This window comes from Crocodylus porosus, unplaced genomic scaffold (assembly GCF_001723895.1).
Source record: "Crocodylus porosus isolate Cpor-Errol unplaced genomic scaffold, CroPor_comp1, whole genome shotgun sequence".
Lineage (NCBI taxonomy): Eukaryota > Metazoa > Chordata > Crocodylia > Crocodylidae > Crocodylus > Crocodylus porosus.
The window spans coordinates 200,381,771-200,407,712 of NW_017728906.1; the positions used below are offsets into that span (position 1 = coordinate 200,381,771).

Sequence of the window (25,942 nt, forward strand, 5' to 3'; positions counted from 1 at the left end):
GCTATTTAGTTAATGCGCATTAAAATAGGCTGATGCACAATTAAGTGTCACTTAAAAATTGACAAGGTTCTTTGGGTGAATCCGATATCTTTTATTAGACCAACTTAAATAGTTGGGAAAATTCTTCTTAGAAAGCTTTCAGGGACAAATGCTCATCAGGCTGAAGAAGCATCTGCAGTTGGTGTGTGCTCTGCCTCGTGCTTTTTAATTAATGCACATGAAGACAGGATAATGCGCATTTTCTTAGTCCCTCACAATGGAGTTACTAGATTTAATGAACACTAACACACCTGTAGACACGGCCTATGTTTCTGTGGGAGTTACATTTTTAGAAGGAAGAAATGTTCATCTCCTTCCTTCCCCATGATGGGATACTGCTTGCCCTGCTCATTTTCTTCTTCCCTAAATAAGGCTGCTTTGTTTTTCCCACTTATCTAAGAATTTTAACAAAAAATATCTACTGTAGCAAAACAGCCTCTAATCCATTTGATTGCATCAATTACCATAAACTAAAACTATGATATAGTATCCTTGGATTAGTTAATGTATGGTCTGCCTTTATAGGGTCTCTTTTCAGGCCTCTTGCTCTGTTAATTCGGATCTCAATACTGGTTTAGCTGGACATGTTGATGGCTTTCCTTTGCTGACCAAGCTGGTTGTCACGTCTGCAAAGATTCACTCTGGTCTTCAGAAACAGATTTTGGGGCCTTCTGCTTAGCCACAGACCTAGTTTGGCCAAGGCCCCTTGCAACTGGCCAGGGCTGGCAACAGCCAGAGCCCCCCAGATCCTTCTCAGCGCACTACAGCCTAGTTTTCCTCCACCCCAAGGCCTGATCCCCAATGGGGTCTAGTCCTACAGATTGCCCCTATTGCCAGCTCCACAGGAGAGGACTCTGGGGGCAGAGACCTTCACTCCATGTTTGCTGCCTGAGCTTGCTGTAGAGGGAAGGAGGGAACAAAAGCTGGGCACTTGGAAACGGGATTCAGAGCAGCTCACTAACCAGACAAGATATGAGGATGAAATCCACCTGGCTGCCTGAGTTCAGGGCTGGGGTGCAACAGGGCTCCTGGAGGCAGCTGCACAAGGCATCCCTTTGGGGCTGGAGGACTGGCACTTTTCCATGGAAGGAGGGTGGTCTATGCCCCTCCAGGTTATGGGACTCGCCCAGGAAGCAGGAGGCCCAGATATAACTCATCAGCAGGGGTACTTGGGAGTCCACATCCTGGGAAGACCCTCAGCACGGCCTGTCGCGGTGCTGGGAGGATGGCATGCTCCATCCCTCCAATCAGGTCTGCAATGCAGGAGGCAAAAGACTAGAAGAGACCTGGGCTATTCACTTGCTAACCAGGGATTAAGGTGCCCCTTTGCAGTGGGCTGGGGGCACAGGAGGAGCAAGGGTTGGGGCTGGCAGCTCCTCACTTCTCTTCCGAAGTGTGATACACCAGCATCCTCCTCATCCCACAACATCCAGTGACCTCCCCCCAGCAAAGATGTTTCCATCTCCGTCCTCTCCCCAACACCTGGTCCGTGTGAGAGCAAGCAGGGTGAGTGTTCAGCCCCCACACAACCACTGTTGTGGTTCGGGCAAAGGCACCAGATAAACAGGACCTTTTGATTAAGTGTGAAGCAGAGACCATACCCGCCGCCTTCTGCTCCACCGAGAACAAGGGAGTCCAAGCAGAGGGACAGGCAGGCACGGACTGCAGGCCTAGCACTGATTGACGAGCCTTGGAAGAGGTCCAGGACACGGAGGAGGCTTATCTGCCCCCAGGGCTACTGCAGCCCGAGAGCTGACCCAGACAATGTTTGAAGGAGATAAGGCTGGACTGCAGCCAAAGCCGAGCTGAGCACAAACAGAGGGCAGCCATCACCTGCGGCCACAAACCTCCACACTGTTCGCACCTCCGTCATGCCTGCCGTCGCTCCTCTGCTCTTGACCTCCAGCCTGCATCCTCCTCTGTAGCCCGGCTCTGGCTCCCAGACCCCATTTCTCTTTGCAAACACCACGTTTTCCTGTTGCACCAAAGGCTCCAGCTAAGTACTGTGCCCATCTGGAGTCCTGTGTCCAGTTCTGGGCCCCCACTGCAGAAAGTATGTGGACACACTGGAGTCCAGTGGGGGGGGAAAGGAAAATGGTCTGGGGTCCTGGGGGGCAGGACTTGTGAGGAGAAACTGAGGGAACTGGGCTGATTTAGTCTCGAGAAGACCAAGGGGGGATTTGATAGCAGCCTTCAACTCCCTGCACAGGGGTTGCAAAGACGGAGCTGGACTGTTCTCAGTGGGGTCAGACAACAGGACAAGGAGCAATGGGCTCGAGTTGCAGCAAGGGAAGTTGAGGTTGGAGATTAGGAAAAATTCCTTCATTGGGAGGCTGGTGAAGCACTGGAACAGGCTCCCCAGAGAGGCGGTGGCATTTCCACCCTTGGAGGTTTTGAAGACCCGGGCAGACAAAGCCTCGGCGGGGATGGTGTGGTTGGGGCTGGTCCTGCTTGGAGCAGGAGGTTGGACCAGATATGACATCTGTTCCCACCCTCATTTTCTGTGATCCTGCATGAGCTGGCACGCTCTCTGCAGGGCAGGGAAGGAGGTCCTTGGCCAACTGCAGGACAGCACTTTGGAAATCCAGGTTCAGCTCCTACTTCACACATACGTGACCGCCGACTGTTCCCAGCTAGTGACACACACCCAAGGCCCATGTGAGCTTAGGCTGTTCCCATCACACTTGAACTTCCTATCCTTCTCCTCACCCCCAACTTCTCTCTCCTATTCAAGCCCACTCTTCAAAACGATGTCAAAATACAGCCCCCTGCTGAACTCAGCTGGGCTCTCTGCCTGCAAGCATCGGAGATTTGCCACTCAGCTCCACTGCCGGACATGGCTGCACAAGGCATCCCCCTTCAGGGCTGCAGAACTGGCTCTTTGAGACCAAAGCCCAGTCCTGTGCTTCATGTGCATCTCCCAGGCACCATAGGAAATGTCCAGAGCCACATCCTGCCATGCCACCACCATGTGAAGAGGGACCAGACAGATCATTCTTTTGCCTTCCCAACAGTGTATTTTATCCATTAGATGTTGCAGACATTGGGCACCATCCATTTACACTCTAGACTTTATTGTCATTGGCTGGTTGAAAGGGTTAATTGTGTGTGTGATACATGGAGTCAATAAATAGTTGAGAACTGGGAGTCCAGCTATATCAGCAAGAGGAGTTCAGGATACAAGAAGGTAAAAAGGGTTCACAAAAGATAGAGCCGCTGTCCTAGGTAGACGGGTTCAGCTCTCGAAGCAGATGGAAGGCGTGGGCCAGAAAGGTTTGAGAGTCCAGAATGCATAAGCCAGTTTCAAGGAAACAGTCCAGTAAAGCTGGCTCTGGATACAGACCCAGACACAAAGTCACAGCTTTGCTGTTTCCTGGTGGGGTTGGGGGGTGACCTCTGCAAGTGCAGAGCTCTGTCAGGCTGAAAGGGGCTGGTGAAGTCTGCAGGCAGCTCATCCACCTCACCAGTCTGCACCCTGTCTCCCTCCTCCATCCTTCCACAGCCTGACAGAATAACCCTTTCACCAAGGCAGAGAGAGCACCAGGCAGGGAATACATCCAAGCTGGGCTATTTCCCTCGCTGTCGCTTTACAGTATGCAAAGGAAATTCACCCATCAGGATCTGTTCCCCTACCAAAAGCACAGTAATAAGAACTCCAGGCAAACCAGAACAACTGTCTAAAGTCCACAGCATTGACCTAGAAGGGAGTAGGCAGTTTTCTGTCTGCTGTGGACAATCCTAGCTAAAGCGGAAAAGGCGAGCCCATGTAAGAGCACTCGGTATCTGGGATACCCAGCTGCAAAACCAATAGACAAACTTCATAAGTACCCTGCAGGCAGAGGAAAGCAACAGCACACTCCTCCCTGACACCTCCGGCCACAGCTTCAGCAAGATGCTCCACCTCAGAGTAAAGCTAGACCTATCTATCCTAGGAGAAAGTAAGCCAAAGGGAGCAACTTGCTGGCCCCACAGGGCTGGCCTTTTAGGAGCCGCACATCATGCACTCGTCTCGGTTCTCCAGTGAGCACACCATGGCAGCTTTGTTCCTCTCCTTCTCCTCTTCTTCCCTGGAGGTCTTCTCTTTCTCTTTGAGCTTCTCCTTGTTGAGGGTGAACTGGATAGGGTTGGCAGCCGGCTTCGTTCTCAAGTAGTACATGCCGGTCTTCAGGCCCTGCAAAGCAAATGTGTGAGCTGGACCTTTAAAACCTGCTGTGGCCCAAGACATCAGGATGAGGGGTGCACTGATAAAAATGTTTTTGGCTGATACCAATGGACGATTATCAACCAGCCATATCGACCGATCCGATATGCAGCCTGGCAGCTTGGAGAGCAGCGTCTGGCTGGTAAGCCCATGGGGGGAAGGGGAGTGGGGGTAGACTGAGGCCCCTGCAGTGAGGCAGGGGTAGGCACTACCCAGCCAAGGCAGTGAATGCAACCCCAGGATGGGGCGCAGGGCTGAGCCATGGGCAGCTCATCCAGGGGGCATGGGGGGCCGTGAAGGGGGGGACAGTGCCCCACTGTTGCGCAGACCACCAGGGGAGGCAAGGGGGCATGTACACCCCAGATGTGTGTGCGGGGCAAGGGTGGGCTATGCACTGTAAGCTCAGGGCCCGGGGCTGTGCTGGCCTGTTCCCAGCAGGGGGGCTGGGCCGGGGCAGGGCAGGCAGCGGTGGCGCTGGGAGAGGTGGCTACGGAGTGAGCTACAGGCACCCCAAAATTTCCTAGAGCCACCACTCCCAGCACTGCAGCCACCCACCCCACTCCCACCTGCCCCAAGCGCAGCCCTGGCCCAGCAGCTCCCCACCTCTGTACGTGGTCAGAAAGAGGCCAGCGCAGCCCCCTTGCCCTGCGCACAAATCTAGCAAGGCACATGCTGCCCATACTTTCTTCAGGGTTCTGTATAGCTCCCTCCTCACCCCATCAGACAAGCTACTTACAGCTCCACTCCGTGCCCCACCGAGGTCGCAGTCACCACCCTGGCTGGGCAGCACCTGCCCTTGCCCAAATCCCCCCACTCATCGTGGGGGCCTCAATCTGCACCCCTCCGCCTTCCCTCCAATAGACGTACCGGCTGGACGCTGCTTTCCAAGCTGCCAGGCTGCATTCTTGACCACATGCATGCTGCAGCTGCGCGCATGCACATGGCATTTAAATCGGTGACATTAATGGCGACACCAAAAAACACCGATTGCCAATAATAATTCTCCTTCTATCGGTGCCAGTCCGATACGCAACTAATATATCAGTGCACCTCTAAACAGGATGGAACCAAATTCTGGCTGCAGAGCACTTCCGCTACACCAGGTAACTGTTCTGGTCCATGGGGGCCCAGCACTGCACCTACCCTCATCCCTGGGGGCCCAACACTCTGCACCCACCCCTCAGGACTGGAGAGGATCCACAGAAGGGAACAATGCTAGAAACACACCCAGCTTCTCCCTTCAGAAGCAGAGAGAATCTGTAAAGGAGGAGGAAGGGGTAAGAGACACCTGGTCTCTCTAAATCCAAAAAAACTAGGCGATCCCTGCACTAACCTAGCAAAACGCATGGGTTGGCAGCTGGCAGTGTGCTCCACATACCTGCTTCCAGCCATAGAAGTGCATGCTGGTGAGCTTGCCGTAGTTGGGCTCCGCAATGTGGATGTTGAGGGACTGGCTCTGGTCGATGAATGCTCCGCGGTCGGCTGCCATCTTAAGAATGGTTTTCTGGGAGATTTCCCACACAGTTTTATAGAGCTGCTTCAAGTCCACAGGGATCTCTGGGATATTCTGAAAGGGACAGAAATGTTTAGCAGGCTACAGCCCCTGTAACACCAAGGTACCCTCGCTAGAACCAGTCACAACCAACACTAGCCTAGGTAACCCTTAACAAAAGGCTCCCTTACCAGCTGAAACCAGATTGTTCCCTTTCTGAGCAACTTTTGAGAGAAGGCACTATTTAGCCAGGTCTCAAAGGCAAGAACCCCTGAACCAGTGAAAATAAGGAGGGTGGGCTAGGCAAGATCAGCCAAGCTCAGGGCAAAATGGGAAGATTTCCGTCAACCGTACTCTATAAAAGCAGGTTATGTACATAGAAAGACATTTCCAACAACACTCAGGCCCTGCAGTTCCCTCCACCAGAGGAGCAGGCTCTTGCTTTATAGCCGCTCGGGGCACAGGTTTCCCCCTACATACTCTGAGATCAACAGAGCCCCAAGCATGCTCTGGCACTGCACAGAAGAGGAACGTCACCTTCTACCTCCCACCCCTCTTATTTGTACTGGTGGAAACGTGTCTGATAGAAGTCTCCATTATACACGTTCACAAAACACACCAGCTGGCAGAGGCCAGAATCCTTGCATGTTCCTCACTGCAGCTCTTCCTTCTGCAGAGAAGCTGAGAAATGCACCCCAGGGCCAAGGATGGTCATGCTGTCCTCCCCCAGTTTATGCACAGGCTGCTGGGAGATGCCTGCCTTGCTGCTCACACAACTCAAGTCCTCTGGCCTACCTGAATGGAGCCGTTGTGAGCAATGATTTGGTTTTTCATCTCCTCGTTCCAGAGGCCCCTCTCTGTCAGGTCTTTTAGCAAGTGTGGATTCACAATCTGCAAGAGAGTCCAGGCCACAAGACTTAAATGGAAGGGCAGGACTAGGCCTTCATTTTGCCCACTCTCCCAAACAGCAGGCACCCCCCCCATGCAAGAGACAGACCCACCCATGCAGTCCCTGGCTCCAGACAGTGATGGTACCTTAACATGCCATGGAACTAGCCTATCCCGCTCCTTGCTTGGTCCCTGTCCCACCTCTTCACCATGACACGTGTATGCTGATCACATCACCCTTTGGTATGTTTTGATCAACTCTGCACAGAAGGGAACCTCACTCATGGCACTTCCATTCTTCATACCAGCCCTGCAGCCACTAAACTGCCCCCCAAACTGGGGTGTTCTTCCTTCGTACTCTATTTAACCATCAACCCCACAGTGATACTGATTAGTCTTCTCCCACAGAACTGGCACTCCTTGTACTTGTAATTACTACAAATTCAGCCTAGTCCAGGACAGGCACAAGTTCCCAGCTACAGCTCTGTACAGACACTTCTTGGCCATGTATCTTCCATTTTGCAGGGCAAGAGGATATATAATACCTTTAATACCACAATGCAAAACCACCAGTCCTTTTGACCAAACACCAAATCATTTACCACCCCCATCCCAGCCTCCTCACCTGAAACTCTCCTGAGAGGACTCGGCGTGTGTAGATGTTACTGGTATAGGGCTCGATGGATTCATTATTGCCCAAAATCTGAGCCGTGGAAGCAGTTGGCATTGGAGAAAGGAGCAAGCTGTTCCTAACACCGTACCTGACAAAGACAGGGAAGAACAGTCAAGGGTCAGAGCCTAGCCATACCAGAGACAGTCACCAGGATCAGAGAGAGACATTCCCTTTGGAAAGGGGCACTGAGGGCTCAAAATCAGGAGCTGCAGGGAGTCTTTTAAACCGCCACCGAGTCATGCTGAAGTCTCACCTCCCTGAGTCCCCAACTGCCTGACCCGAAACATCTCATATTGCCTAGACAGAAAAGAGCTCAACAGACACAGAAGTGCTCTCTCCAGAGATGGCATAACATCATGTATTTAGAGTCATGCACTGCATGAAAAGATGGCTTCATAGATTCATAGACATTTGGGCTGGAAGGGACCCCAGAGGATCACTGAGTCCAGCCCCCTGCCCCATGGGCAGGAAGTCAGCTAGGGTCATAGGATCCCAGCAAGATAAGCATCCAAATGTGTCCTGAAGGAGTTCAAAGTGGGTGCTTGAACTGCCTCCAGCGGCAGTCCATTCCAAACCTTGGGGGCTCAGACAGTAAAGAAGTTCTTCCTTATGTCCAGCCTGAATCGGTTGCGGCGGAGTTTGTGACCATTCGATCTTGTCATCCCTTGGGGCGCTCTGGTGACCAAATGTTCCCCCAGATCCTGATGAGCACCCCAATAAACTTATAGGCGGCCACCAGAACACCCCTGAGCCTGCACTTTTCTAGGCTGAAGAGCCCCATGGCTCTCAGCCTCTAATCATAAAGTCTGTTTTCCTGACCTCTGATCATGCGCATGGCTCTTCTCTGCACCCTCTCAAGCTTATCCACATCCCTGAATTGTGAAGCCCAAAACTGGACACAGTACTCCAGCTGCAGCCGCATCAAGGCCAAGTACAACAGGAGAATGACGTCCCAGGATTCACTTGAGAAGCGTCTATGGATGCAGGCCAGGTTTTTGCTCGCTTTACTAGCCACAGCATCACACTGAAGGCTCGTGTTCATCTTGTGGTCAATCATGACCACCAAGTCCCTTTCATCTCTAGTGCTAACCAGCATAGCACTGCCAAGCCTATAAGCATGCTGCAGGTTTTTCCTCCCAAGGTGGAGATCCTTGTATTTTTTGGTGTTAAACACCATCACGTTCTCATCCACCCATTTCATGAGCCTGTCCAGATCTGCCTGGATCACCCTCCTGTCCTCAGGTGTGGACACTTTACCCCAGAGTTTGATAACACTGGTGAACTTAGCCAGTCAGCTTCTGACACCAATGTCCACATCACTGATGAAGATGTTAAATAGTATAGGCCCTAGGACAGAGCCTAGAGGGACCCCACTGGTGACTGTGCACCAAGACAATTGGCTTCCATCACCCACGACCCTCTGGGTCCTGCCACAGAGCCAATTCCCCAGCCAGCGGACCGTGGTGAGGTTAACAACGCATTTAGCCAAGAGGTAATCATGGGATACCAGATCGAAGGCTTTTTTGAAGTCAAGATATATGACATCAATCTCTTCCCCCTTGTCCAGGTGATAAGTCACCTGGCTGTAAAAGGAACTGAGATTGGTCAAGCAAGACCTACCTGCAACAAACCCATGCTAGGTATCAGGATATTCCCATCAGCTAGTCTGTTAAGAATGACCTCTTTGACAATCTTTTCTAAGATCTTCCCCGGGATAGAGGTCAGGCTGATGGGCTTATAGTTTTCCAGATCCACTTTCCTCCCTTTCTTGAAGATAGGCACCACATTGGCCTTCTTCCAATCTTCGGGCACTTCACCAGAGGACCAGGAGCTCTCAAAGATCCGTGCCAGGAACTGAGCTATGATCCTAAAAAAAGGGGCAAGACAAGTCTCACCCTGGGATTGGAGAGAGGCAACAGCAGGGTGCCAGACTACCAAGCATTGACCCTGCGATGTTGCAGAGTCACTTGGAAAGACTGGATGTGTTTAAGTCGGCAGGCCCTGATGAGCTTCATCCGAGGGTACTCAAGGCACTGGCTGATGTCATTGCACAGCCGCTGGCAAGAATATTTGAGTGCTCGTGGCGCACAGGCCAGTTCCCGGAGGACTGGAAAAGCGCCAGTGTGGTCCCTATTTTCAAGAAGGGGAGGAAGGAGGATCCAGGCAACTATAAGCCAGTCAGTCTCACCTCTATCCTTGGTAAAGTCTTTGAAAAGATTATTAAGGCTCATATATGTGAGAGCCCAGCAGGAAAAATTATGCTGAGGGGAAACCAGAACAGGTTCATAGCAGGTAGATCATGCCTGACTAATCTAGTCTCTTTTTATGACCAGGTTACAAAACACCTGGACGCAGGAGTAGGGGTTGACATCGTTTCCTTAGACTTCAGGAAGGCCTTCGATACGGTATCCCACCCCATAATGGTGAACAAGTTAAGAGGCTGGGACTTGGATGACTACACAGTCCAGTGGGTAGCGAATTGGCTAGAAGGTCATACCCAGAGAGCGGTGGTGGATGGGTCGGTGTCGACCTGGAAGGGTGTGGGCAGTGGGTTCCCGCAGGGCTCAGTCCTTGGACTGATGCTCTTCAATGTCTTCATCAGTGACTTGGACGAGGGAATGAAGTGTACTCTGTCCAAGTTTGCAGATGACACAAAACTGTGGGGAGAAGTGGACACACCGGAGGGCAGAGAACAACTACAGGCAGACTTAGACAGGTTGGACAAATGGGCAGAAAACAATAGGATGCTATTTAACAAGGAGAAATGTGAAGTGCTGCACCTAGGGAGGAAAAATGTCTAGCACACCTATCGCCTAGGAAATGACCTGCTTGGTAGCACGGAAGCAGAAAGGGATCTTGGAGTCCTAGTGAACGCCAAGATGAACATAAGTCGTCAGTGTGACGAAGTCATCGGCAAAGCTAACGGCACTTGATCGTGCATCAGCAGATGCCTCATGAACAGAACCAGGGAGGTGATACTTCCCCTCTATTGGGCGCTGGTCAGACCGCAGTTGGAGTACTGCATCCAGTTTTGGGCACCACACTTCAAGAGGGACATGGATAACCTGGAGAGGGTCCAGAGAAGGGCCACTCATATGGTTAAGGGCTTGCAGGCCAAGCCCTACAAGGAGAGACTAGGGCACCTGGACCTCTTCAGCCTCCATGAGAGAAGGTTGAGAGGCAACCTTGTGACTGCCTATAAATTCATCATGGGGGTGCAGAAGGAAATTGGTGAGGTTCTGCTCACTAAGGCGCTCCTGGAGGTCACAAGAAATAATGGCCATAACCTAGCAGAGAGTAGGTTTAGACTGGACATTAGGAGGAACCTCTTTTACAGTTAGAGTGGCCAAAATCTGAAATGGGCTCCCAAGGGAGGTGGTGCTCTCCCCTAGCCTGGGGGTCTTCAAGAGGAGGTTAGATAGGCATCTGGCTGGGGTCATCTAAACCCAGCACTCTTTCCTGCCTATGCAGGGGGTCGGACTCGATGATCTACTGAGGTCCCTTCCAACACTAACATCTATGAATCTATGCTTGCCAGCTCCTTGAGAACCCTTGGGTGTAAACCATCAGGGCCAGCTGACTTGAAGGTCTGCAGCCTGTCAAGGTGTTCCTTCAGGAGGTCAGCTTCTATGGAGGGCAAGGATTCTCCCTCATCCTTCCTCATTGTCGGTGCACAAGGAAAATTATTCCCATTGTTCACTGGCTCCGGGATAACTAGGACAGACACTGTCCAAAAATATGTAGCCCTCTGACAACCAGTAAGTGCCTAGTGCAATGAAGTACTAAGTGGAAAGATTCACTGAGGACAAACCTAGATATTAAACCCCTTCTAATGGCATTTAAAAAAAAACAGAAAGCATCACACTGCTTCTCTATGACATTGCTACTCACAATGCTCACAGCTTAGCTGTTAAAATCGTGGCGAATAAGGGTTGGAAGGGAGCTCAGGAGATCACATCTAGTTCAACCCTCTGCTCAAAGCAGAACCAGCCCCAACTACATCATCCCAGCCAAGGCTTTGTCTACCCAGGTCTTAAACACCTCCAAGGATGGAGATGCCACCACCTCTCTGGGGAGCCTGTTCCAGTGCTTCACCACCCTCCTTGTGAGAAAGTTTTTTCTAATATCCAACCTAAACCTCCCCTGCTGCAGCTAGAGCCCATTGCTCCTTGTTCATCTGCCACCACTGAGAACAGTCCAGCTCCATCCTCTCTGGAAAAACCCTGCAGGGAGTTGACGGCTGCTGTTCTTTCTGAATAATCAGCCCAGTGAACCCTGTCTCCACTCCTGCACTCAGCCTAGGCAACTTCCGCTGGGTGTGTTACCATGTATCCAGAAATGTAAGTGACTGAAACCTGAACAATTCAGCTGGTGACCCAGCATCAACATCCAGGTCACTTTGCTGCTTCTGACTCTGCATGGCAAGCAAGAGTAAAAGACAGCAAAAATGAGTCATTAAGCACAGATCTCTTAAGTTGGCTAAATTTTTATACAGCCATTTTCCTAAAGGGGGGGCACACTGGCACTATCAGATGTAGAATCATAGAGAAGTGGGGCTGGAGGGGACCTCTGGAGGCCATCCAGTCACTCCCCCTACCTGAAGCAAGATCAGTCCTGTCCAAACCATTCCAGACAAACCATAAACTAACCTTTTCATCAAATTACTGTCAACCTTGACACAGCACCTGAACCTGCCACAGGTGAAGCTGGGGAATGACAGCAGCCAATGTCCTGCTTCATTAATATTTGCTCAAGATCCCAGGTACGGGGCCATGGACCACACTACAGAGGAAGGCAAACCGCCCCCTCAGTCCATACTAATCTGACCATGGGGTAAAATTCCTTCCTGACCCCAAAGCTGGTGGTCAGTCTGACCTCAAGTGGAGCGTCAACCAACAGAGCAATGTCCCCCGGGGATGGGGGCACTTGACTCACTTGGCAATCTTCTCCTTCAGGGACTTCCAGTCCCACAGGTCGGTAGGGATGACGTTCCACATGTCGTACTGTAGGATCTGAAGAACAGAGACATGACCCCATTTAGACTAAGGGTTATTTAGGGTAAAAGCAGCCTTTCCTTTGCCCTTTGGAGGCCTCAGTGCAAACAAGTAAACACAAAGTGATGCTTTTGCTTCACTGCTGCTCACCCGCAGGCAACTGATGAAACACTGAGCTATCTGAAGGCCAGTACACCCACTCTCAAATGAGGGACACTGGGCATGGACTTCTGACATACAGGCTCAGAGGGCCCAGCACGGCTTACATAAAAACACCTTAACTTTAAGATCTTGCACCCCTTGCCTCCCAGTCCAAACACCCAGCCCCAGAGCTATCAAGCAAGTAGATAAAAATATCTGACCACTGCCACGAAGCGACCCATGCCCAGCCAGAAACAGCCATAGGCAACCTTGAACTCATGCCATCTGCCCTTGAACTCAGTCCTGTTTATGTTTGGCAACAGCAGAGCTGTAAAAAGAGCCAGATTGCTGGAAGAAACCAGCAAACTTTGTGAAGCTAGTAGGTTAGCTTGTTTTCGCTGCTCCCAGACCACAGGCAGTCACTGTCAGGGCCCTGACACCCATGCTGCTCTGGAGGGCAGGTACCTGGCCCTGGTACTTACTCCTTTGCTGACGGGACAGCCCTCATACGTCTCATACGGCCCTTGCTCTTTGGCGAGCTCGCAGCTGGCCTCCAAAGCGCCGTAGTAAATAGTCTCAAAAATCTGCTGGTTCAGGAGCTGGGCCTCAGGACTCTCAAAGGGGTATCTCATCAGAATGAAGGCGTCTGCCAGGCCTTGTACACCGATGCCGATGGGGCGGTGGCGCATATTGGAGCGCTCGGCCTGTGTGGCATTGGTGTGGGAAGGAAAGGGAAATCGGTCACTGGAGCAAAGGGGACCCTGAGAACACCGGCACCCCAGCCTCATGACATGCAGTTCCCCACCTTCACCTTCCTCACTGGTCCAACCAGGCACAGCAGCTCTTCTTTTAATCCTCCTCCCCTTTGCTTCCTGTCACCTGCTCTTACAGAGGGCCTCAAAGGCAAGCTCAAGGGCCAAGGTTTTCAAAAGCAGCAGGTGATTTTGCAAAAATGCTTTGCATTCATCTCAAAGGTGCAGGTTTTGAAAAGGCAGGTGCTCAGCACTTCCTCTAAGTCAGGCCCTTCTGAAGGAGTCTGAAGACAGGCACTCAAAATCACCATTCTCTTTGAAAGCTTTGGCCTTTTGCCTTCAAATTCTGCCCCTTGGACACAACCTCCTTCAACCTCACCCCTTGAGGAGGCAGGGCCACAGGTTCTCCACCATCTCCCCGCCATCCTCATTCCTCTCTGCTAAGCTACACCCATCTCTACCTCCCACTTCCCTGAACTCTTCTATGATGCTGAAAGAAAGAGCTTCAGCAAAAAAGCAAATCACAACACCAAAGGCTTCATTTCTAAGTCCAATTCCTTCAGGCCTTTCCAACAGTCTGACTGGTCTGTGCCTGCCTTGCTCTCTGCCCTGCTGAATGTCACACGCACAAAACAGGACTCTACAGCAACCGCCACCAAAACCTGCTTCAAAGATCCCTTCAGAGCTCAGACTGACAAAGGTCCAGGACGTTATGTAAGTCTACTACTGAGTCAGGCCACAGGCCTGCTGGAGGACGGTACACACGGGGGTTTTGTTGATGATTGTGTCTGCAGAAACCAACAGTCAGATTCAAACCTCCACCTAGTTTTATAGTACTCGTGGTTGGAGGAATTCTGCTTCAGCCTTACCCTAGACAACTTAACTCAGCAGCTTCTTTGCTCCCAGACTCCCAACACACCTCGTCAGCCCCCCTGGCCTCCCAGTGCTCCCCACATACCTCCGGCACAGGGTAGTAGTTGAGGTCGATGATTTTGTTCAAGTTCCGGACAATGACTTTAGTGACCTCGGCCAGCTTCTTGAAGTCATAGGTGTGCTCCGGGGTGACATACATGTTCAGGGCTATGGAGGCCAAGTTACAAACTGCAACCTGGAACAGCAAGGATAGAAATAGCCAGTGCTGGCAAGAACAAAATATGCAGGCAGCTCAGCTCTCGGAGCATGCTCACTGCCCTAAGGAGATGGGACACAGAGGTAAAACGTGCAGGACTGTGCAGGCCACAAGGATGAGAGCATGTTCGTCTCATCCAAGCTAATCTAGGTTGTGTCATGTGAGGACAAAGGTATCCAGGGATGGAGAATGCCCTGGATGAAGCACAGCCCTGACACTTCTAGTCTCCAACAGGGATCAAAAGCAGGTGTGTGACTCTGACTGAGACCTGACTTCAGCAGGGCTCAAAGAAAACCTGACCCCATTACTGCTGGAACAGTTATATGGTCTGCCTTTCCTGCCTCGTTTGTCCATATTATCCCCTTTTCTAGCCCACGCTTGTCTTCCCTAGAGGCCGCAGTACACACATGCAGACTTATGAATGAGCTACCAAAGGCATCCTCCATAGCTTGGACAGAAGAGGCTCATGCTTTCTAGAGCTAGATATTACCAAACAGGATCCCCCTGCGACTAATTACACACCCCAGGGCATCATGTTCCACTATCAATAGCCAAAACCTGCTCATTACTTCTCTCCTCCCCTTCCCTCTGTGGGACCCTGTTCCAGCAGGGTGCAAAGCAGGACGCCTATAGCACAGAAAAAACTTTTGGTTATAACACAGCCTGCTTCAGCCCCATGTTTTTTTCTCTAGGACTCGGGTGTTGATAATCACTGCCTGTTGACTTTAAAGCAAACAGGACACATAGAAATGACCGAAATGCTGATGTGAGCCCTACCCTTCCTTACAGAGACCCCTCATAGGTAGGTGCAAACAAAGCAGGGCATTTCCCCACTGAGCTGGCAGGGGTTTGCACCAGACTCTTGAATGGAGAAGATAAGCAAAGCTTCCCAAAGTCAACATGCCGTGAAAGTACCTTAGCCACCTGCCCTGAAGTGCCCTGGCTATATGATGCCCAGCCTCACAGAACCCATGATGCCCAGCCTCACCTGGCTCAGGGGCAGATCTACGTTCTGAACATCCATGCCAGGCACAAGCACAGCTTCCTACAGAGCATCTCCAATGAGCCCCAGGCCCCACCCACCTCATCTTTGCTGGTGTACTCCACTATTTCCGTGCACAGGTTGCTGCACTTGATGGTGCCCAGGTTCTGCTGGTTGCTCTTCCGGTTACAAGAGTCCTTGTACAGCATATAAGGGGTACCGGTCTCAGTCTGGGACTCAATGATGGCATACCAGAGCTGCTGGGCTTTCACCACCCTGCGCACGCGGTTCTCCTTCTCATAGCTGCAATACAAAGTAAAGCGCACCTTGCTACATGCTCATGTCCCCTGGCTTAGCTTCTTACCCTAACCTAGTCAAATGTTTGCATGATGGTCAGATCTCTCCTGCTTGCAATCCAAGCCAAATTTGAAGAGGAGAGTCAGGCTGTTCAGTATTAGGATACTGGGCCCACCCCCGCCCTGCTGGAGGCAGGAAGCTGTTCAGTACATCCTTAATGTAACATCTGGCCTAGCGGTCCACAGACAAGTATGAAACCACTGAGACGTCTATCTGCTTGTGTACAGTAAGCTGAGATCAGCACTCACACAGAATTTTACAAGCTGGGGCAAACGAGCAGACATCTCCTCTTTCTATCTGCACTGATGTCTGGAAAGTGATCAGACTATAAGTGATATGACATGGGACTGGGTTTCTGAGGTTTGGCCCCCAATTACCAGGCAGCAATGGTAACTTGATAAGGGGGAGGTATAAGGACCACCAGTGCCCACAGATCTGCCCACCCTGCATACCTCTCATACAGTTTCTCAAACTCCTCTCCCCAGACCTCGTCCAAGCCAGGGCACTCGTTGGGACACATCAGAGACCAATCCTGTGGAGAAGAGAAAAAACACCACCCCCCACCGGGGCTTGTCATCTCCACCAAAAGAAATACCCCACATTAGCTGACTTATCTCCCCTAGGTGCTCCCTGCCCCAGCAGGGGATATAGAAGGGTGAACAGACTGTTTTTTTCACCCTGGAAAATATGGCACTATCAGTTGAGAGGAGAAAAGGGTTATGGCAAATAAGAAATATTTAGTAAGAAATTATTCATGTGAATTTAGACCTCATCTTACATTAATATAAAAGCTGAACATTCAGTCCTGAATGACTGCTGACTCCTCCAAATGCAACTTGCATTGGACATGTGCATGCCACACTGAGGGGATTGGTTTACTTGAGGAGTTCAACAGGTTCAATCCGTTTATCCTGGAATATTGTTATCATTTCATTAACAGACCATGTTGCACCAACCCAGCCCTTACCTGGTTGGTCTCAACCCGTTTCATGAAGAGATCAGGAATCCAGAGGGCAAAGAAGAGGTCCCTAGCTCGCTGCTCCTCCTTCCCGGTGTTCTTCTTCAAATCCAGAAACTCAAAGATATCCAAGTGCCACGGCTCCAGGTAAATGGCAAAAGCCCCAGGTCTCTGTCAGACACAACACAGCCAAGGTCAGAACAGAAAGGGCAGGTAAGTACAGGGGAATGCCATCAACGGCTGCACTGCTTGTGTAACACAAGTACCAACTGTGCACTATTAGACCAGGCACCACTTGGGACACAACGATGTGAAGGAGCATCTCTCCTTGTAATCCCAAATTGGTACAGCATGGAGGGTCACTTGTTTTCCATTCCAGGGACCAAGCTGTCTGGAGCCAACAACTTGGCTTTGAAATTGAGGTAACAGATTCAAGGGGCTACCAAAAAACCAGAGGGAGAGGCTGCTATAAAATAAGTATCCCTGTAAGACCAAAAGATTGCATCCTTTTGAAAGACAGTAAAAACATATTTATTTTGTTCCTGAAGTTTCTAAGAGTAGGTTAGTCGAAAGCTTGTCTGGGGTAGTTTAGACATGGATGATTCTGTCCTGAGCAAGGGGCTGGACTAGATGCGACTTCCTCAGGGTCCTGCCAGCCCTTTTTTCTAAGATTAGCACCATGGAGTTTGTGATGAAAGGAGGAAAGAAAAGTACTCATGAGAGGGGAACAGGATACTACTTTTTAGCACACGTCGCCTATGATCATCCCTCCAGTTCATGCATGCTAATAGTCCATCTTTAACCAACCACAGCTGGTTTATTCAGATCCAAGTTCTGGTTTCCCTCCTCGGCTTGCTCCCTTATGGGAAAGCAACATACCTTGTTACCACCTTGATCCACATAGCGGGCAGTGTTGTTGTAGACTCTCAGCATCGGGACCAGCCCATTGGAATTCCCATTGGTCTGCAAAGACATGGGACAGTCATCAGACTCTGGAAGCCAGCAAAAGAGGTACTGCAGCCAGCTTTCCTTTGGCCAGTTTTTCATGTTTTATGTACAAAATGCAATTACCAATGGCTGTCAGATAACAAGGGCTCTAGTTAGCATTCTACTTATTATAATCCACATTTTGCTTGTGCTGCACTAGAGGTTTGCCATCAAAGCACTGTGCAGAATTATCAAGTCTCTTTCAGGAGATCCTATTGCACAGGTTCAAATGGGTAAAAACTTGTTTCCTAATAAAATGAAACATGGAAACACAGCATAAGAAAGGGCAGCCTAACATGGGGAAGTCTCCATTTCTGAATCCTGAAGCATCTACTCTGAGCCATTAATTTGGGAAGGAAGACACCAGAATCATCAGATCACATACTAGAGAATCCTCTAGCCTTTCTTTTTGAAAGCATATCTGTTTGCAACGAAAACCAGGGGAAAGGTGACCGTCTGGCTTCATAACATAAAGAGGAGGCAAGTGACTGGGTTAGACCCTTTAATTCCTGTGCTGCTTTGCCCTGGATTTGGCGATTTAGTTTAAGTACAGAAATTCCCCAGGATAGGAAGGCTGACTTTGGCAGGATATGCCAGCTGCACACTTACCCCCGCAATGTAGCTGCCAGTGGCACGGATGCAGCTCACTGCCAGGCCAATTCCCCCTGCAGACTTGGAAATCAGCGCGCAATGCTTCAAGGTGTCATAGATTCCCTCAATACTGTCATCCTTCATGCACAGCAGAAAGCAGCTGAATGGAGACACCAGAAGATTAAAACACAGACTAAATAAGGCCCTATGCAGCAGACAGATGCTTTGCAATCTTTAATATTTCAATGACAGGGTAAGTGAGGCAAAGAACACTATGCAACTTGCATAGTAAAACAAAGCCCACACTTTAGGGAAGTTACACACTTCCAATAGGGTAACTATTTTTTTTCTTAAAGTAAAGCTGATTTTTTTTACCTGCACTCCTCATGACTTGGATTATTAAAATAAGACATTTTTTAAATCACACCTATTTCTCATCACGTGTGTTTGTCACTTTAGCGTCATAGCTTGGACAATGGATAGCTAAGAGCCAGAATGAATTTCATTTTTGTTTCAGGTCAGTTTCATTTTCAGGTTCTCATACATTGCAAAAATAGAGGTGCATAAACCACAGCTCTGGAATTAAGGGAATGAATTGCAAAAACACATCTATTGGCCTTAGGCTTTGATAGCAGCTAGCCTTTTTAAAAGGCTACATTTGGAACCCAATTAGACTAGACAGCGTGCTTTGAAAAATTCTTTACTGCACAAGTTACATATTAATTACGCACTGCCGAAATGCAGCTGCCCATATTAAAAGCGATGACAGAACCTCACTTGAGCAGAACATGCTTCCCTGCACACACATTTCTCATTCTTCAGAATACTTTATAAGACAGGGAAGTCAAAGAGAGAGCCCATGGGCCACGGATATGGCCTGCAGAGCCCTATCATTTGGCCCACACAGCTCCAAAAGGGGCCAGAAATTTGGACACAGGGCCTGCTGCTCAATTCTGCTATACAAAGCATCACTGGGATCACATGTTGGCAGAAGGGTGAGCAATAGCTGTGTTAACCTCTGTGACTCCTTGATGCTGCTCGCTTTGCTGCTGTCACTGCTCACTCAGAGGCCAGTCCAGATCCAGCTCAAAGGGCTAATGGTATTTGACATCCCTAGTATAAGGCAAGTTGGAGGTACCTGGAGAGCTGAGGCCGGTTGGTGCCCGCATTGAATAAAGTGGGAGAGGCATGGGTAAACCACTTTTCAGACAAGAGATTGTATGTTTCAATTGAAGCATCAATGTCATTTTTGTGGATGCCCACAGAGACCCTCATCAGCATGTGCTGGGGACGCTCTGCGACTAGAAAGTAGAAGGGGAGAAAAAGAGATATAACAGGGTGTCATTTAAAGCCACCTGGACATGCATGGGTTATGCCAAAGGAGTAAGTGACTTACACTACCAAGGCAAGGTTCCTTTGAGTAGATATGATATCTTATTAGACCAACTGAGTAGTTGGAAAAAGTTCTTGGCAAGCTGGATCACTAGCTGTATGTTTAAAAGTTTTTTGTAATCTATATTAGACGTGTCCAGACTCCAAGGCTAGGCACTATTCTAGATTCTACATATAATAAACTTCTCACTACTTTGATGCCACAGGAATTTGCAGCATAAGATGGTGCAGTAGCCATGTCAATTAAAAAATTTCCCACATATCAAGTGGTGAGTCGCTATCAGCCCACTAGAACAGATCCTTGTGTACCCTAAGATCTCAAGCATGGCATGGCAATGGGGCCCAAATGCTGCATCAGTGACGTGTCCCTCACTGACACCCCATGGACATTACTTAAAACAAAATAAGCCAAACTCAAGTGGTTTTAGCGGCTGGTAACAGTGCTGCATTCTTAGTACAGTTGCAAGTATCATTACAGTTATGAAAAAAGAGATTCTACCTGATTTTACCAACAGGTACTCAGGAAAGATATGTGCATGGGCAAAGCAAGGAGGGAAGGGCAAACCTTTATAATGCTGACAAGGTAACTATAAGGGTGCTGTCTGGGTGCCACCTTTAAAAGCCAACATACAGCTGAGTATTCAGCAAGCAGCAAGAACGTAGCCTGACCCCACTGTTCACCACCTGCTCTGATCCCGCTCTCCACAGAGGGGAGATTGGAACCACAGTGGGTTCTTACCTTTTGAATTGATTTTCAGCAGATAGGAGCGCTCGAGAGTCTTTATAAAAAAGAAAAAAAAAGAGAAAAACCCTTCAGTAACCAATAGTTCAGGTCCCCATTTAAAAACCTGACTAATACTCATAGTTCTGGGACCAAGCAAACACCTGCAGCTCAGCCTTCCTACCCCCAGACTTCAACACCTGCTAGCGCCTACTCTGCTCTTCCATCTTTTACCCAATTCAAAACCCAAGCATAGGAGGTACTTTAAGTGCGAGTCAGCAGATGCCTGCCTAGAGGAGTATCCCCAGCTGAATGCATGTAAAGGAGTGACTGAACAGTGAGCTTTATTGCCTACTTTCAGCTCACAGTTTTGCTAGGGGGAAAAGAGTACTTGGTTCTCCACTCCACCCCTCCAAGTGATTTTCCCAATACTGTCATTATATTCATTACAGGAATGTTAGCAGTTGGCCAAGTGCTGGGCACTGTCTGAACATGTACAATGCAATGGTGGCACAAATCATGTTAATTGTATAATTAGGAAAGGGAGAAAAAGGCAAGTTCATAAGCTGGAAATAATATAAAATTGGGCCACTCTTAGAAGTGTTTTAGAGAGGTACTTGTTAAAAAAGCTGAAGACAAGGCAGAGTTGGGGTGGGATCCTCCCAGCAGCAGCATGGAAAAAGGCACCGGTGAGTGATAAGGCAGGCAGAGGAGGCTGTGTTGAGCAGTAGAGAATGCTAAGACCTGATCTATTGGGGTTTTGGTTATTTTCTGAGCATTAACATGTGCAAAGCTGTACACAGCCATCTGCTGCCACGATCCTACTGACCACGTCTTACTACCTGTGGCAGCCAGGAGCCAAAGGGGCTGCAGTCCCAAGTTGGGATCAACTACAGTCACCCCAGCCAAGAGAATTTAATTTCATCATGAAGAACAACTGCATTTTTCCTGTTATAGGAGAGAAGCCATTTGGCAAGCAGGCTCTGGAGTCATCACAAATAGATGCTCAGGGGTGCAATTATCGTCAGCCTGCTGCTCGGTTACATATTCCCCACTAAACCCTCTTCCCCCACATTCCCTCACAGTAGCTTCAGGTTATGCTGGACCTGTCTCGTGCTCCCAATCCCCAGTTAACGCAAACAGAAGTGGTTAATTCACATGCAAGTGCAGCACTGTGGGACAGAAGCAGGACAGAGGGCAGCACACACAAAGAAATGCTGGAAAGCTGAGTTACTGCCCAGAACTCCATTTGACAGCTGCCCACAGCACAGGATAGCAATCACACTCTTGGGTGTACTATGGCAGATGGCTTGCTCCCTCCTGAAATGGTTCTGCTGTCAAACCCTTCTGTCCCCACACTAACTAATCATATACTCAAAGGACTGAGGGGCACCATATTGACTGCATTGAGACTGTAAAGCACAACCAGGAAAAGGGCACAAATCATTCATGTTGGCCACTGCCTTATACAGGACATTGTCTCTACCATGGTCCCACTGTCTCATCTATCCCAGTGTTGGTGAAGTGATGGTTCTGCAGGGTCTTACTCTTCAGTGGTTATGTGGCTCCAAAACAAACAACAACTTAGGTTCACTCTTGCAAGAAACCTGCTCTTTACCTTAAAGCCAAAGTAGTTGTAGGAGAAATCTCTGTCGTAGATGATAGCAGAGTTCAGGCGCTGGGGAAGAGAGTTTGGAGACAGATTAATCATTTACTCAGGAGATCTGTACCACTCATCATGCCTGCAGTCTCACATTAACGACACCACAGTGCTCTCATTGTTCAGTGCCCCTGGTTTTCCTGCTTCAGGCCTCATGACTGAACAGATATAGGCAGCAGGCAGAAAAAAAATTTAGAGAAGTCATTCTTAGCATAAAATCTCAATTTCTTCTGCCAGGCATTAATAACAGTTCTCTAAAGACAAACTACTACCTTCTGGCCCATCTCATCCATACACCTACAATCCAGTTAGATCTCAACTGGATAGTAGGAAATGCAGGGGGTGAGGGAACTGCACCCTAATTCTGATTTCATGGAGTTGGTTAGAGCTGTGCCAGAAGACAGACCAAATGCCATCTCTTTCTTTGAAAGTTCGTTGTATGAAAACATGGAATCTTATTTTATTAAGTTAAAAAGCCATTTTTTGTCCAACTAATTGTAGATCCCACAGGCCCCAATCCCAGAGTGATAAGAGCCAAACCAAAGCCACAACAGATATCCTGCTTATAGCAACACTGGAAGCATCCTTCAAGGGCAACTCTAAAGTGGCCTCCCCTATAAACCCTTCAAAATACAGCAGTCATCATGTGTGCTAATTTCTATCAGCATAAAGGGATTTTTGTTCCAGAAATCAACCCAGTTTACTTTGTTTTAAGCCTTCTGAATTAGTTCACTGATTCTTCAGATCTTTAAATTCAATGAAGTGCAACATACATCTTTGTTGGCCAAGACTATATCTAGCGTTTCCTTGGAGATCATTGGGGAGTGCTTGCCATTGTGAGGGTTTATATAGTTGTATAGATCGTCCATCACATCTGCAACGGAAATACAAACAGAGGATCAAAATAAAGCCAAAAATATGTACAGTCTACAACTAATTACAGGTATTTAATATACAAGGAATAATGGTCTCAAGTTACAGCAGGAAAATTAGGGTAGATATTAGGAAAAAATCTTCTCACTGGGAGAGTGGTGAAGCACTAGAACAGGTTACCCAGAGAGGTGGTGGAGCCTCCATCCTTGGAGGTTTTGAAGACCTGGGTAGACAAAGCCTTGGCTGGATGATGTAGTTGGAGCTGATCCCGCTTTGAGCAGGGGGGGCTGCACTACATGTGACCTCCTGAGGTCCCTTCCAATCCTCATGGATTTTCTATGGTTCTATTTAGCAATCTCCTACCCCCTCCATACACGCATGCATACCATCTAACAGACATCGATCTGGTTATGGTCCTCTGTCTAGTGGCAAGACTATCCAGTTATTCAGAACCTGCTGGTCCCAAAATAATTTACTTTTAATAAAGAAACTCTAGACAAACAAAGTATCCAGTAGTAGTTAGATAGCTCCCTGCTTATCTCAGCCATTACCAGAGAGCGCCAGTCTACAAGTAATATAAATGATTCAAATGTATTTTCTTCTCTCCATTATTTATTTTTGAAAGTGGGGGGAAAAGCCAAAGAAAGTGAAGGCATTCTGATTTTAACTCAGGAATGCTTGAATATAATCTTTTCAAAGCAACCCTGCTAACAAGACAAGTGGTCCTGACTCTAGGACACGCGCATCTCAGAAGCTGTGTCCTGTGGCTCTGATGCATCACGATCTTGGTTTTGTGGCTAGAAGGGGAGGAAGTCTGGCCATCCCAGGCCCAAACCACTTTAAGGGTTGGTTTGCCATATTTATACTCCCAGCCCATGTCTGACTCCCTCCTCATGAACAGAGAGCACAGGCTGTTTCCAAGCACCCTCGAACATGCACTCACCACTAAACACTTTCTTGGTTTCTTTGTGCAAGTTGGAGACTGCGATCCTTGCTGCCAGGATGGCATAGTCGGGGTGTTTGGTAGTCAGGGTCGCAGCCGTCTCTGCAGCCAGTGTATCCAGCTCTACTGTGGTGACACCGCTGTAAAGACCTTGGATCACTTTCATGGTGATCTGAGCCTGGGGAAAAGAGAAATCTGGAATGTTAACAACAGAAACAAAATCATCTTTACAAAATTGTGTTTTCTTCCAAGACAGCTGGTGGTAGATACTATTCAAGATCAGCATCCTAGACAGGGGGTATTAAGTACAATATTTAAAGCTGCAACCCTTTCTCTGAATGCTGGGATCTGAAGGGGGAAGAGGCAGTGGAGAGATCAGTCTGGAAAGAATCAGCCTAAATACCCTTTCCCTTAGCATCCACTCTCAGCCACAGTGAGGCACAGGATAGTGAGCTAGGTGAACCCTGTGGTCTGACCCAGTATGGCACTTTGTCTGTTCTTACGAGACAGGACACAGAATCAGGTCAAATATGAGTGTGATCTAGTGCAGGAATTGTCCTCTGCAGGTCTGAAATGCTCACTTGCCCTGGGTAGGACAGGCTGGCATTTTCAAGCCCTGCATTAGACTGCAAGTTCTTTGAGGCACGAGTATTCTTCTACTGTAATTTGTCCAGAACACAACCTAACGGGATCATGGTTCAGGACAAGGAACTTCAGAGCTACCTCGGAATAAAAAAGTCACAGAAAATTAATCTCGGTATTAACAGTCATATGGACACCAGGCCAGAAGTCAGGAGACTTCGACTCCCTATTCCCAGCTTTGCCAACAAGTTGATGTACGACTGCAATCAAGTCAGCTCAGCTTGGCACACATCTGTTTCCTTGGCTGTACAAAGGAGTCAATAAGACCCCATCCTCTTTGCAAAGCTCTTTGTTCAACTGAGCTGAAGAACATTATCCCCGCACTGCTACTATGATTGGTGTTTTACAGATGCACATAAAGACAAGGCCTCTAAGACCCAAAAAGATTCTGATCTGGGGTCTCCTCATTCTGCAATTTGTTCCATGTGGGTGAGCTCGCATGGTCCCACAGATCTCACAGGTACAGGGCAGAGCACTTTGCCGAATCAGGTCAGTGTCTTTTCAGTGTCATAAACTACTCAGAACAGAGCAGATATCTTAATACAAGGGTGGTTCAGTTCAGGGGAAGAAAAAAGTGTGTGCCTTTTAATAACAAAATTCAAAGGCTTCTCTTCCACATAGTCATGGAGGCAAATGTGGCAGGAGTTTGAGTAACAGATTTGTAAAGATTAATGCACTTGTTACACCATTTTAACAAATGGAAATAAGACATTCGAAATAGAGTGGCAGGGAACTTGTTTTTCTGCTTTTTAGCACCAGAAATGCAGTAACTTCGAGCCACATCTGAGGGACCCACTAGAAGGAATTTATAGCAGACAAACACAGATGTCTCTGTCTCAGACTTTGTACCTATGGAGGAGAACAAGCCAAAATGCAAACATGTGGAAGGATGGGGCTACAAAAGAAAGAAAGGACAGGGTGGCTGCCTTAACCAGGTGACATCTGTCACTGGTACCCTCAGGATGGCATTTTCCAGACCCCTATTTCCATTAGAACAGTTGGCCTTCAACTTTTTCAGACTTGAGTCACCCCTCAGAAAATGGCAGCTCTTCGTTTTCCTTTGTCTTTTTTGACTACAGACAAATAATAAGGGCAATTCGCCTGTTGCAAAGAGCTCAGCAAGCCCACAACAGAGCGGGATGTTTTTCACACTATGGATTCCTGCTTTAAATCTCTCGGTTGATTTTGGGAGTCATAGTTGCACATTGAACCATGCTAACCCTGAGTGGCACCCCTGTAAGGATCTCAAGGCACCCCAGGGTACCACGGCCTAGCATCCTGGTTGAGAATCACTGCTTTAGAGATAAATAGTTAGATGTGGCAGACAGGCAAAAGGCAGGGTAAGGTGGCACCACAACAAGCTAACCCAAATCAGGCACAACACCACTGTAGCTTATAAGGTGCCCCTTATGCTGCTTTCCACCCAGTTCCATGGAGGCTAAGCAAGGCAAAGCCAAGGGGCAAACTTCTAACAGCAAATTATGAAACTATAACTATGAAACTATTATCAGCTTGTCTACAGCAACC

General features: G+C 48.7%; 1 protein-coding gene across 1 annotated transcript; it reads right to left on the minus strand.

The window, feature by feature from the left end:
- Positions 1–3,092: 3,092 nt before the first annotated feature.
- RRM1 (ribonucleotide reductase catalytic subunit M1) lies at positions 3,093–23,951 on the minus strand. Its single transcript, XM_019530503.1, has 17 exons — positions 23,774–23,951; positions 22,731–22,831; positions 21,916–21,975; positions 20,316–20,355; positions 19,323–19,485; positions 18,203–18,344; positions 17,486–17,569; positions 16,616–16,777; positions 16,101–16,180; positions 15,393–15,594; positions 14,139–14,288; positions 12,911–13,132; positions 12,229–12,305; positions 7,246–7,381; positions 6,528–6,623; positions 5,619–5,807; positions 3,093–4,210 (listed from the first exon to the last, which is right to left on the minus strand). The coding sequence occupies exons 1-17, from the start codon at positions 23,937–23,939 to the stop codon at positions 4,022–4,024; spliced, it is 2,259 nt and encodes a 752-aa protein (XP_019386048.1). The 5' UTR covers positions 23,940–23,951; the 3' UTR covers positions 3,093–4,021.
- Positions 23,952–25,942: the final 1,991 nt, after the last annotated feature.